Genomic DNA, 14,290 nt, shown 5'->3' on the forward strand with positions numbered 1-14,290 from the left:
ACCTGGAAGGGGCCTCCCCAAACAACCACGGTAACTCAAAGACAAAGAGACAGATGATTAATATCAAACAATTTGCCTGTGTAACCCTACAAAGCTAGAATGTGTACACTTAAATTAAACAATGTAAGGTTAAAAGCAAATGAACAAATTCTTAAGTCACACCAACTGTGTGATGTGAATTGTTCAGGTATGGTTGACCATACATGAAAGTAACCTGTGTAGATAACAAACTAATGAGTTTAAAGACTGTGACTTGGGGAAGCATAACCATGTGTGGCTGTGACCAGCACACATGAATACAGTATATTTTGCCTTTTGCATCAACTCATCTTTTCCTTCCTCACCTACTTGAAAAGCAAATACAGATAAAGACTGCTGCCTGAGGCTGATACAGCCCTGTGCCTGACAACCTCCTGCCACACAGTATAATATTCAGTATAGTATATAGTAGGGGGTCCCTGCTCCATCACTCTTTTAGCTAAGGGGTCCTTGGCCTGTAAAACTTGGGAAATCCCTAATTTATAGTTTGAATGAAGCTTTGAACCATTGAGTACAGCCCTATATCAAATATATACTGTGGTCATGTTCGTAGCCGGGACACTTGACCAGTGTTTCATTGTGTGCAATAACAAGCGGACACAATGAGACACTTGACTAGTGTCTCATTGTGTCCGCTTGTTATTGCACTAAAGGAAAATGACGAACACATCCCAGCTGTAAAACATGTGAATGTCTGACACTGCACACCACAGTCATGTATCCAGAAACATCATGCCCCCGCAACCAAAACCATTTCCTCTTTGAAATGTGGTAGCACAGTGGCATAGTTTTATAACCAGCAGAGCATGAACACCCTCAGTTGCCTTAACCTTTATCATGTTTAAACAGCCACAGAGAAAAGAGAAGACAATTCAACAAAGCCAGCGGTGTGATGCAAATTTCAAATGTCGGCGCTATCCAAAATAATTCAAGTATCCATTTTAATATCGCCGCAAACCCAGCTATGCGTCTCCACCCAGGCTTTGAGAGACATTGTTTCAGGGTCCGACAGCGCCAAGCAGAACAGAGGAGTCACAGCAGAAGGAGCATCTGAGTCGCGATTTCTCATTCAGCTCTCATCCGCAGCCTGACTCAAAGCAGCCGCCCCTCCTTCACAAGCCCGTGACCTGCAAAAGCTGAACACACACTCTCTTATCTGATCCAGCGGTGGAAATGGAATCCAATTTGAATGTTGAAGTGGGGGCATTTCAACTTCAGGGTGACTTTACACGATTACGGCGAAGGCAGCGTATCACAGCATCACCCACAACACACGAGCACACGCACACACACACACACACACACAAGAGGAGGAGGAGGAAGAAGAGGGGAAAGTGGTGAAAAAGGAGACTGGGAGAGTGAAGGATAAAAAAGATGGAGAATAATGAAAGAATGTGGTAGCAGTGAGAGTGAAGAAGCGAGTGCTCACATTGTTGAGCAGTGCATCATTGCTCACTCTAATTTCATTTGTCATCAGAATAAGGTTAAAACAGTTCACTCAAAAAGGGAGCGTCTAGTTAAAACAATGATTTCTTAAATCTTGTAAAGCATTTAAAATATGGCAATGCACCAAATAAACCTTTTTAAAAATAAATATTTGAGGAACTGGTTTTGTCAGAGTACTTTCTTTTTCAAGGCTCTTGGACAAAATATACCGAACATGCTCGCTGCAGTACAATCAGACACTGAATGTTAAACTCACACATATATTTTCACCCAAATCATGAATACTGTTGACATCTTAGGTACACATAATTATCTGGACTAGTCCCCAAAACCTCTTGGCCTTAGAAATCCTACTTTAACAACACAAATAAATAAATTCAAGGACCACTTACTAGCTTTTCCCAGAGCAATCAACCACATCTCATGGTCTTCATCAGTGGATGAATTGTGGAGACTTCATCTCTTGTGGGTGGTCTTCTACACCCTTAAAGGACCACCTGTTACAAGGTGACCTAAGCTCCACTTTTAGGTGTTGTGATGGCAACTGTACCAACCTGCTCCGTTAAATGTCCTGGGGGAAAAGGCAACAGATGGACCTGGTGTTCAAGGTTTTTTTTAAATGCCTCCGCACCTCCTTATTTTTGTGAACGCAATACCTCAGGAAGACCCGGAGGACCTTTCTCCCAATTAGGCACAAACACCCACCTTGACTCAAGTATGATCTGATCAGATCTTGGTGGTCAAAGCTCAAAGGTCACTGTGACCTCACAAAACATGTTTATGGCCATAACACAAGAATTTATATGCTAATTATAACAAAATTGAACACAAATGTCTGATAGAATAAAATGATGAAGTGATGACATTTTATATCCAAAAGGTCAGCTTCACTGTGACATTGAAATGTTAAGCAAAAACTGTCTGGCCATTATTCAGCATCATAACTCAGGAACTGAAGGGGAGACATTTGGTCTGATACTGAATTGCTGACTGTATAGATAATCTGTGCTGCCGGGTTGAAGATGGGTGTGAAGCATCCACGGTCTAGAATTTGTAGCTTTGTTGCAGCAACGTTCATTTATGAGGCATTGTCCGCTGTCATGGCAACAACTTTGTGCTCTCTACTGTTCCTCTGGTGATACAAGCTCACTGGTTTTGCTGTTATTGAGCTTGTCTGAAGTTGTCTGTTAAGTCATAAAAAAATAGTCTCTAAGTGTAGACAGCATGTTCTCACTTGAAGTTCTTCATTGGAATCATAAATGTCAATATAGTGATGACTTAATTTCACCAGAAAAATACACTTAATATGGTTAATTAAATACCTTTAAAATCTTCACTGCATATATTATGAGTAGGGACAGACACGAATATAAATTGCAACTTGACTGGTTGGCAGAGTTATGCAACCATGAGGTGGTAATTCAAGATTTATTAATAAATGAATCCGCTGATTTTCTTTTAATTAATCATTAATCATTTAGTCTTGAAAATGTCAAGTGAAAAATGACTGATGCAATTACCTAAGGGTTGGGTTATGTTCGAGCAGAGCTAATTTGTAGGACGTGTTGTCCAACTGTGCCGGAAATAAAAATGTTTATAGTTTTTTTTGAATGACCATGCTCGAAGGAAGAGGAAGATATGAAGCTATTCTACAGTTTGACTGACACTTCTGACAGAGTATACTGGATCTTTAAAGGTCCAGTGTGTAGGATTTAGGGGCATCCATTGGCAGAAATGGTATATAATATCAGTATGTATGTTTTAATTAGTGTATAATCGCCTGAAAATAAGAATTGTTATGTTTTCGTTACCTAAGAGCCATTTTCTGTCTACATACAGAGCAGGTCCTCTTTCATAGAGTCTGCCATGTTGTTCCTGCAGACAAATCTAGCTAGGCACACGGTAGAAGTTTCAGTTCTGCAACCTCACCGCTACATGCCACTAAGTCCTACTGGCTATTTAAAGCCCAAGATGGTATCTTCAGATTTCTTGGTTTTTTTTTACTACCAAACCCATAGATATTAAGTTTTCAACGATAGCAAACAGAAATGGGCAAAAAAGAAGAAGATTAAATGATTAAACAAAAAACTTACTTATTATTTTTCTGTCGATTGATTAATTTGTTAATTGACGACTTATTTCAGCCCTTCTTGTCTTAAAATTGTTTTGTCAATTTCAGAAACTCTGTATTTTAGTTGAATTAAAATTGATCGTCTTTGAAGAGTCGCTGCACCCTCTGAAAATCTGGTTTTCGCTGACCTCCAGTGCTTTTAGTTCTCACTTTGCTGCAGTGCTTTGGAGGCGTACTTCAGGACACCATGACTTCACTGTTCGGTGTTGCCACAGTTTCGATGAAGCACACTTCTCACCGCATCTTAGCACATCTGTCAGTGATGCTGGGTGCGAAACACCGCTTTTCAGCCTGGTGTTAAGTTGCTCTTTCAGGTCTATTTGGATCGCTTTTCAGGGAGTGAATCAAACAAGACGTGTGTGCGCACTTGGAGCGTTGGTGTTCTCTGAGCGGGTGGGCGGAGGGTTCATGGTTCAGTACAGATCGAGGGTGAGTCTTGCCTGCCAGTTACCATCGGTTGGAAACACGACAGCATCAAGGGATTTCCAGAAAGTGTTGCAACAAACAAAAACATGCAGTAAGCAGCTGTGGGTGGAAACAGCTCGGTGACGAGAGGCCAAGGGAGAGTGAAAACCAACAGACCATACTTTTAACCAGTATAGACCAGTACAGCATGCCCCCAGCTGGGTCTGCAAGGGTATATCTGTCAAAGGGGGTATTGGAAAAATGACATCTGAATGAGTAATCCCAGCGAGAAAGTGAGCGGTAATCTGCTTTTAGTGATTCTGCGAACAAAGAAAAGCAGGATTGAAAGAGAGAGTGAAAGATTTTCTTGAGAAGTCTTGCGCTAAACACTCGCAACGTGAGAACTTGAAACATTAATTTCACTAGATTAATTACTTGCTGCCACTAAACATAGATATCAGCAAGGACATCACAGACTCTGACACGTACAGCAGTGTCTCAGAGGCGTTGTTATACAGTCGCAGGCAGATCATCGCAAGCTTTAGCTAATTAGCATGCCAGACACATTCACATGCTGTCAGGGCAGATGCATGCACACTCTCCTCCCCGTCAGGCTCCGTTTCTCTCTGTCTGTCTGTCTGTCTCTGCCTGTCATACACACACTCATCCATACTGAGAGATAGTGTAATCTCACTCTACCATATGCTTAACACAAGTCATTAGCATAGCAGCTGCACCCGGCTAATTAGCTGCATTATTATTCGTGTGTGTCTGTGTCTCAGTAGTCAGTGATAAACTGTGAAATTAAACATGACAACTTTCTCTGTTTAGTGCGCAATGATCTCCGTAATCTGGTCAGACAGACACAACGTGTACCGAGAGTGTGTGTGCCTGTGTGTTTGATAATGTTTTCTAAACTTATATTGTAGGCTGCAGTAAATTACTAAATTCAGTAGGATTTTTCACTAACTCAGTGCAGTGCATAATAAATGCTCTTCTGTGTTTTCTAGCTTCACCAAAGTCAGCTGGCCTTGTTTTCTGAATTCTGTTGTGCACAGTTTTGCATATAAGCAGCATAAATCTCATGTCAGCTTTCCTCAGTGCCATGTTGCCGCCTTGTCAAGCAGCAGCTTGAAGCAGCGAGGTTTCCTTCCCGTCAGTCGTGAAGGATTCTTGCATCAGGCAGGCTGCTGCCGACATTTCATATTCCCACTGATGTATAATCCCATTCATTCCTGAGACACATTTTCAGCCTTTTGTGAAGGTTTAAACTTCATGTTTGGTGGCGGCTTTTATTTTTGGATACGCTGTGTTTATTTAATAAGTATTTCACCAGAGAGTTGCATGGAAAATGTGGTGTTTTTTTTTTTCATTAAAACCTGGGCATACTTGTTCTGTGGTGCTTTAGTATTTATCTAAAAGTTGAAACATAAAGAAGGAATGAGAATTTACTTTTTCCCCCGTTTGCTCTTCATCCATAGCATAAATTACAGTACAGGCTAAAAAGGTGTATAAATCAATCCTGTAAGCTGTCGACACTGGTACAGTACAGTTTTTGTTCACCCAACACCTTGTTTGCTTTTCCTAAAATACCATGTAGTGCTGGATTTTATTTTGAGTTGAGAAATATGTGGAATTTTTTTTACATTTTTGAGCCTTTCCACCAGTGTTGTCAGGATACTGGAATTTCCAAGCTCGATGCAATACCACGAGAAATATTGATATTCGCAACCACTTTTAATAAATAGGAAAGATTGACATTGAGGACATACAGGTTACATTTTTAACTGAAACGTAAATAAAGCAAGACTGACAAAACTTTTCTTTTCTCGGTCAGTACTAGAGAACAGTAGAATGAGTGTAGTAAACATTAACAGTAAGACAGTATGAAAGCTCTTACTGGTGTATTGAAACTGTGGGAGTATTGAAACTCTGTCAAATAAATCAATCAATATTTCTGACGCCATTACTTTGCACCCGTCCTCTCAGTTAAACCACAAATGTGGCAAATGAAGCAAACAAGGCAACCCCAAAATAGTGTGTCCCTCCAAGCCCACATTTTGACAAATAAAGGTCTCTCTCAATTAGATGCCCAGTCTGGTTGCCAAGCAGTTCTTCTTTATAGAAGTTCTTTGGATGTATAAAACAGGTTGTTGGCTCCCCACTTGAGCTAACGTTTGTGAGCTGCTTAGATCGCACAAACAAATATAAATGTTTAAACTTTGTCAATATGGAGATGCTACACAATGTTAGCTCGGTTAGATTCTTCACAGTTCAATCGTTCAGTTCATTTTACTCAAACCATGAACACCAAAGTGTAATTTATTCAGGTTTACTGTCACGATGGAGAAAAAAAGTGGTGACTCCCCTTTCACTGAAGCTGTCATAAAGTCAGAATATGGGTCCATTCCTTGAAACCCCAATGAGTTATTCATACTCCTTTAGTCTGTAAAGGTGCACCAATCAAGAGACTCAAATGGGTTTTTCATAAAAATTAATCGAAGTCATGAATATTGTTTTACAGGATAAAGTGTGTTGTGTTGATATGCTCAGTGCCGTAATCCCTGAGTGCTGTAAAAAAAAAAAAAAGTGTTGTAACAATTTCTTTCTCTGATATGCTGTGATGAATGATTCATAATTGATATGTTATTCAAAGCCTGATATTTAGACCAGTAATATTCATACTGGTTTAAATAAACAAATTGATTGTATTTCCTGGTCTTTGCTGATCAACAGTTGTGTGTTAAACGAATTAAAAGCCTGTTCCATATAGACGCCTGTCCCAAATATAGGCTCATGTTTTATGTTATGTTTGTGTGCGTTCAGGTAAGGTCCGCTGGCAGGATTTTGACCAGGATCTGTATGTCGGAGCCACAGTGGTGCGACCAGGTCAGGATCCATACGCCAGGAACAAGTTCAACCAGGTGGAGAGCGACAAACTCCGCATGGACAGAGCCGTGCCTGACACAAGACATGACCAGTATGTATCTCTGCCATTACACACTCTGCCTGTGTCTTTCCGTCCCTCTTAACCTTCATTGTTTATGTGTAATTGTGTGTGAACACGCTGTCCTTTGCAGTCTGTCTGTTTGACTAATTGGTACCAGACAGGATAAGATCTCTTGGAAACTCCCTCTATTGTGGTCTATCAGATGAAACCAGGAAGTAGCAGCAGAGCAGACTGTCTGCTCCATTCATAACACAAACCCCTGGTAGTGGCTGTCGATTGTTCTGTTTGTTAAAGGGATGAGGAGACAAAAATAAACCATGGCGCTGTATCTGTCGGGTCCCTTTATTAGAATATTACTTTTTAGTGAGCTTGATTCTGATGTCTGCCAAGTGTTCTTGTTGCCTCCCTAGTTATTATACAGGATATTGGTCATGCAGAGAAAATAAACTGCCTATTTTAATCCATGATGCTGTTTCAGTCCTTGTAAAGTTAAAATAATTTTGCCTTAAAGCTCTCTGAGGTTGGCAAGACCTTTTCCACTGAGCAGAGTCTTGTCTCATCCCACAGCTCCTGCTCTCACCTGTTGTTTGTTGTTTGTTTGTTTTCCCTGTGGACTGTTTTCTTAGCATAAATACATAAAAGTAAAGTACTTAAGGGGCAAACTGTCCCCTCAAGACCTTTTCACTGTAGATTAATATAGTGACAGTGTGTCAAATGATTTTAAAATGAGTCCTTGACCAGATCATGAGTTCAGACAACCTGAGCCATATTCACAAAGGTTTCTAGTGCACAGAGTCGCTCCTTATTATGGAATTCTAAGAATATTCCCTCACTTTTAAGACAAGATCCTCATAAAGATAACTTATTCAGAGAGGATCTTAGCCCTTAAAGCTGTAGTTGGTAACTTTTACAAAAAACTAATGACATGAGACAGATAAGCTGTGAAACAGTCCCATTACTCTGCCTCATCTGTTGCCGTGTAGTGTTTCTGATGACCAATCAGAGTCGAGGAGTCGCTACCGCTACTGTCAATAATGTCAATCACTGCTCGTAAACTTCGGTCAAACTGTCAAACTAGGCAGCGCTGATCAAATGTGAATCAAGATTCTGTTACTGCATTGCCTATTTATCACCTCAAATGTTTTCAGAAACATATTTTAGTGGCACGGTGGTGCAGTGGTTAGCATCGTCGCCTCACAGCAAGAGGGCTCCTGGTTTGAACCCTGGGTGGTAAGGTAAGTTGAGGTAAAACTTTAATATCCCCAGGGGGCAATTTGGGATACAGACAGTAGTTATAAATAAAACACAACAGACAGTACAATTCAGAACACACAGAATCCAGTATTACATACTGTCAGGAATAAATCATGGAAAATTAGTGGTTACTGCTGGTTAAAATAAGCGATAGCAGACAGAACAAATGATGATTTGCAACGCTGAGTGCTACATTTAGGGAGGCAAAACCTCCGCCCTGATGGAAGCATCTGACACTCAACATGGAGGGGATGTTGAGAGTCTGAGACAATAGACCGAGCTTTAGAGATGACCCTGTCTTCATACAGATATTGGAGGTTATTAAAAGTAACACCAGTGATCTTACAGCACAACTTGACCACTTTTTCCAGCTTGTTCTTGTTTTTAAGGCTCACGTTACCAAACCAACAGACAATGATAAAAGAATGAATGATAGAAGAATGAAACTCCTCGGCTTCCTTAAAAAGAATAGGCATTGGTTTGCCTTCTTGCAGATGTTGTCAGTGTTCATGTCAGAATTCAACTTGTCCTCTAAGACAGTGCCCAGATACTTACAGTATACTGCTGCACTGCTGCCACCGGCTTCCCCTTGATCACACAAGGAGCAGGAAGGCAGGGCCTCCTCTGAAAATCAATAAACATCTTAATGGTTTTAGACACATTAATATGGAGGACAGATTGGTCACACCAGTTAACAAATTCATCCAGTACTGAGCCATGATCATATTCTGGTCCATGAGGAAGGGTTACAATAACAGAGTCATCTGCGTATGTAATTAGGGACAGATCTTGATGCGTGATTAGTCTGACATTCATCTGCGTACAAACAAAATAAACGAGGAGAAAGAGCACATCTCTGTGGGGATTCAGTAGAAGAAAAATGGGTACTGGACAGCATCCTGGTAACCCGGACCCTCTGAGACCTGTTTGGGGGTTTCAAACCCCTGGGTGGGGGAAGCCCTCTGTGCGGAGTTTGCAGGTTCTCCCCGTGTCAGCATGGGTTTTCTCTGGGTACTCCGGCTTCCTGTGAATGGATGTCTGTCTCTGTGTCAGACCTGCGATAGTCTGGCAACCTGTCCAGGGTGTACCCCGCCTCTTTCCCAGTGTCAGCTGGGTTAGGCTCCAGCCACCCCGTGATCCCTTACAGGATAAGTGGTTTCAGAAAATGAATGAATTTTAGTTTACTGTTTAGCTGTTAAATGAAAAAGTAGGTCTCCTAGGTGAGTGTTGCACTTGACCGTTTCCTACATGGCAGCCAGGTCACAAACGTTCTCATTTTACAGCTAAACAGTACAATAAATTATGTCTCTGAAAACATTTGAGGTGAGAAAAAGGCAATGCAGTGACAGAATCTTGATTCATATTTGATCAGCACTGCCTAGTTTGACAGTTTGACTGCAGTTCACGAGCAGTGATTGACATGCTGTCTGACTCTAGTGGGCGCCATTAGAGGCAGTGGGAAGAGGAGAAGGGACATGATTATTTTTCAGACTATTGTGACAGTTGCCGCAAATATGACAGTTATTTTCATAAAAGTTACCAACTGCAGTTTTAAGAGAGCTCCCAAGTTTAAAAACTGTTAGAAGTAATGTGGAGGACTTTTTAAAATGCTTCAGAGTTTCTTCAGCAGAGGAGAAAATGGTGTAAAGACAAAGATGTGGGAGAATGACAGCGAGATAATGAAATGCTGCAGATTAGATTGTGCAGGGATAATGTTTGTGGTCGATCTCATTAGAGAAGGATCACATCTCCAACCCACTGCAATAACGCCGTAATGCTAAGATGAAAGTGATGACCACACTCAGATATTTGGCAGCAGTGCAGCACTGATGACTTGAGTCTGTTGCAGCCTTCCATCAGCAGAGTGATCACACTGACGGTAACAGCTTTTTCACAGCCTCATATTGTGACGCAGTTCATTTCCACCGGGTGTCCACACCTTACAGGCTCACGAGAGGGCAATCAGTCACACCCTTTAAGAGGATGCCTCATACCTAGCAACAGTGTCAACCACACCTCCGCACTAAGATAAAAGTTTCTGTCCCTTTCTTGCTCAGAGTTTCCTAATCACTCCTTAGCTTGGACTCCCTGCTACTAGAATGTTTTATGCCAAGTTAGGAGCTCTCGGAGAGCTCTCCTAAATGTTTGTGAATGCAACTGATATCAGCTCATTTTGAGGTGTAATCCAGACATGTTTATTTCGAGCCGTGTAATTTCACCAAACAAAAAAAAAAAGGTCAAGTCAAAAAGTCATGGAAAGTGAAGTGAATTTGGTGTGTGGGTCTGTGTGTGAACTCTGTTCTAAGTGCATTGACTGGTTGACTCATCTGTTGAGCCAAAACACACTGAACCTGTTTTGAGTAAGAGGGACACGTCCTCACTCTAACAGGCTTTGTTTTCTGGCTGTGCCTCAACCTGTTCTTAAGAGGCACCATGGAAAGTTTTTCATCTCAAGGATAATTTTTAGGGTGTTTAAAGTAATTTTCTTTGAAGATACAAATAAACATTGATCACTTTAATGTTGAGCAGGAGGATTAGTCGCACTGCAATTGCTGTTTTTAGTTTCTAGCAAGTTGTAATACATTTAATGCCTATTTTTGATGCGATACTGAACATACTTGCTTGCGTCTGTTAAACAAACAATACGGGTCTCATGCAAGAGCCACTTGTACAAACAGAATTGTTCTCAAGTGGCACGTAGAAGCTATTGAAGAGAATTTGTGGCATTCACCAATTTTTTCTTCAGGTAAATTAACAAAATTCCCAAGTCACCTGTCGCACAAGTCTTTAACAGACACACGGGAAAAACACAGATGTGACTGGAATCTTAATGCCTCACTCAAAATGAATTAGGAGTTTAAATGTGATACCAAAATACAGAAAAACTATTGGAGAATTTATATTGTTTTCTACATTTTTGTGAATGAAACTAATAGAGCTGCAAATTTACCTGAGACACAAAGAAAAGAGCACGCGGCTCAGACTGTGCCCGCACAACATCGTATTCAATTTGTGATCTTTATTCCTGCAGTGTCTGTCTGGATGCACACTGTGTGATTCAAAGACTATTTTTATAAAGGCAGTGGTCTGGCCACACAGATATATTGACCTAACTGAGACAGCCAGAGCCATTAGCCTGCTAAAAGAGCGGGGATGTGTCTCCTATTGATCTGGCAGTGATGTGTCGTTTGCACAGCACGCAGCAGAACTGATTGTGAAGGTTTTCCCAGAAAAAAAAAAAAAAAGAAACAGCCTAGCTGGTTTTTTTATGTATTTGTTTTTCAGGCCAGGGCCGCTTCATCAGTGCTTTCAACACAAGATCAAAAGAACTTCTACAGCTATTTAACACACAGCAGCACCAGCAGTGTTCAAAAGGATGTCAGCTAAAGATTGGTGCAGCTGCATGTTAAATGCAGTGTTTTAAAACCAGGGCTGCTCTGACAGATGTGGTGGAGGGACAAAAGGACCGCACACATCATGCACACAGACAACTCAACTGTACATTCAACATGTACTGGTCTCTTTGAAGGGACAGTTCACCCCCAGATCAGAAATACATATTTTTCCTCTTATCTCTAAGGCTATTTATGAATTAAGACTGTTTTAGTGTGACTTGTAAAGTGTGGAGGTATCAGCCGTAGAGATGTCTGCCTTCTCTCAATTATAATGGAGCTAGACAGCACTCAGCATGTGGTGCTCAGACTGCCAAAAATATATTTTTGAAGAACTCAACAGCAATGTCTCTTTTCAGGAATCATGACTCGGTTACTCAAGATAATCCGAACTACACCCACCAACCCTATCACTGCGTGTATCGTGCATCTACTGCTAGCTCACCTAGCACCACTGAGCTAGCTAACATTACAGCTCATCTGAGGAGGACGCCATTAATGTTTACATCTTGAGCTGTCATGAGCACGCTGCACGAGCCTCTCGTCCATGAGTAGATGCACTCTTCCTTCGGCGTGGATATGGTTGATTGGTGTAGTTTGGTAGAAAGAAAATAGTTCCTACATGAAACTGCTCACAACAAGGTCTGTGGATTATCTTGAGTAACCAAGTCATGACTTCTGGAAGGAGACATTAGTGTTGAGTTTTTCAAATGTATTTTTTGGCGCTTTGAGCACCACAATCTGGGTGCCGTCTAGTTCTATTATATTTGAGAGAAGGCAGACACCTCTAGGGCCGATATCTCCATCACTCTGTAACTCACACTAAAACAAGCTAGATTGATGGATAGCGCTACAGGGAAGAGGAAATATATGTATTTTTGAATTTGGAGTGAACTGTCCCTTTAAACAGTACTGTGCATCTGTTATGTATTTAAGCCTCTAAGGCCAAACTCTGTGCTGGCAGTCTTTAAATTTATATGTGAAAGTTAATTTCTTGAAACAGGAACTCACATGCACACACACACATCTGTTCATGTGATGTATATATAGCATGTACAGAGCATTGCAACAGAATTTCTTCACTCCCCCCCCCCCCGGCTCCTTCACTCATGTAGCGTCCTATCACCCATGTTCCTCACTTTTAAGTCGGGGCAGGATTTGTCTCTGTTGGACACACACACACACACATATACATGATCTCATGGGATTTTTGCCCTGTGGTCTGCAAAACACCCTGTCAATCCCAGCTTCAACAGAGCATTACTCTCTGAGGGTGTGTGTGTGTGTGTGTGTGTGCGCACGTGCACCTCTGTGTGTGCTGAAGCCTATTTATTGTGTTCTTGTATCCAGACTGTGTTCAGGGAGCAGTTCCAGCTTGCAGCTTTGCTCACACATTCAGCTGTGTGCTTTTGTGCGTAGGAGTGTTTGTGCATGTGTGCATTTGTCTGTACACATGTATGAATTTATGCTTTTGTGCATTTTTCTGTGTTTTTATTCCTCGTGTTGATTATTTCTTGTGTGTATGTGTAGTTGCAGACATAAACAATGGAAGTCAGACCTGCCGGCCTCCAGCGTTGTCATCACCTTTCACAATGAGGCTCGCTCTGCACTGCTGCGCACTGTGGTCAGGTAGGTCAATAGCGTGTGCTATTCACTTCAAAAAAAGAAAACCTTCTCTATTTTGATTTACGGACTTTTTTTTAATTCGTTTTATCTTCCTATAAATTCTCTCTCTCTCTCTCTCTCTCTCCCTCTCCCCTCTTTCAGTGTCCTGAAGAAAAGCCCTTCTCACTTGGTCAAAGAAATCATTCTGGTCGACGACTACAGTGATAACCGTGAGTAATGCACGCAAACAAATTGTACAAACAAACAAGCCAAATAAAATCAGTGTATAAATGCATGCTTTGTGTGTGTTTCAGCGGAGGATGGAGCACTGCTGGGGAAGATTGAAAAAGTGCGTGTGCTGAGAAACGACCGCAGAGAAGGTAGTTAGAAGAAGAAGAAAAGAAGTTTTATTTTATTCAAAGGAACATCTCAGTGCTGTTTTATGAATGCAATTATTCACTCCATGTTTATGATTTGAGGGTTGAATCATTCAAAATGGGGTTTTTTGTGACTGATGTTTCTCTCAGGACTGATGCGTTCGAGGGTTCGTGGTGCAGACGCCGCCACGGCACCCGTCCTCACCTTCTTGGACTCTCACTGTGAATGTAATGACCACTGGCTAGAGCCGCTACTGGAGAGAGTGGCTGAGGTAAGCACACACACACACACACACACACACACACACACACACACACACACACACACACCCCTGTACATCAGTAAGAAACATTATCATACATATAAAGAAAGTAAAAGTTGAACAAGTCCAACCAGAAAAACAAAGGATAAGACACATTTTTGTTTGAAAGATTGTTGAGGCTCAAAGATTAACACACACGCACACACTCTGTAAGTCGCTCTGGCTTTGACCTCCTTTTTTCTCTAAACACTGCTTGTCAGGTGTCTTTTAAAAGTGACAGCTAAAATACATGGCACCAGTCCTCAGCTGTTTATATTTGGATGTAAAGCATTAATATATTACTGTTAATAAACTGCATTGATTTCAGTTATATTTTTTGGCATGCTCATTCTCCATCAGCAGGGCGTGTGCACTTTATAGTTCCATTG

General features: G+C 41.3%; 1 protein-coding gene across 1 annotated transcript in view; it reads left to right on the forward strand.

The window, feature by feature from the left end:
* The window catches only part of galnt2 (UDP-N-acetyl-alpha-D-galactosamine:polypeptide N-acetylgalactosaminyltransferase 2), an 88,605-nt gene that overhangs the window by 45,055 nt on the left and 29,260 nt on the right, over positions 1–14,290 (forward strand). The window contains exons 3-7 of the mRNA XM_049598037.1: positions 6,848–7,001; positions 13,148–13,246; positions 13,385–13,452; positions 13,537–13,602; positions 13,750–13,871. Of these exons, the coding sequence (XP_049453994.1) occupies positions 6,848–7,001; positions 13,148–13,246; positions 13,385–13,452; positions 13,537–13,602; positions 13,750–13,871 (509 nt within the window). The remainder of the gene's footprint in view (positions 1–6,847; positions 7,002–13,147; positions 13,247–13,384; positions 13,453–13,536; positions 13,603–13,749; positions 13,872–14,290) is intronic.

This window comes from Epinephelus fuscoguttatus, linkage group LG2, assembly GCF_011397635.1.
Source record: "Epinephelus fuscoguttatus linkage group LG2, E.fuscoguttatus.final_Chr_v1".
In the NCBI taxonomy this organism is placed as follows: domain Eukaryota; kingdom Metazoa; phylum Chordata; class Actinopteri; order Perciformes; family Serranidae; genus Epinephelus; species Epinephelus fuscoguttatus.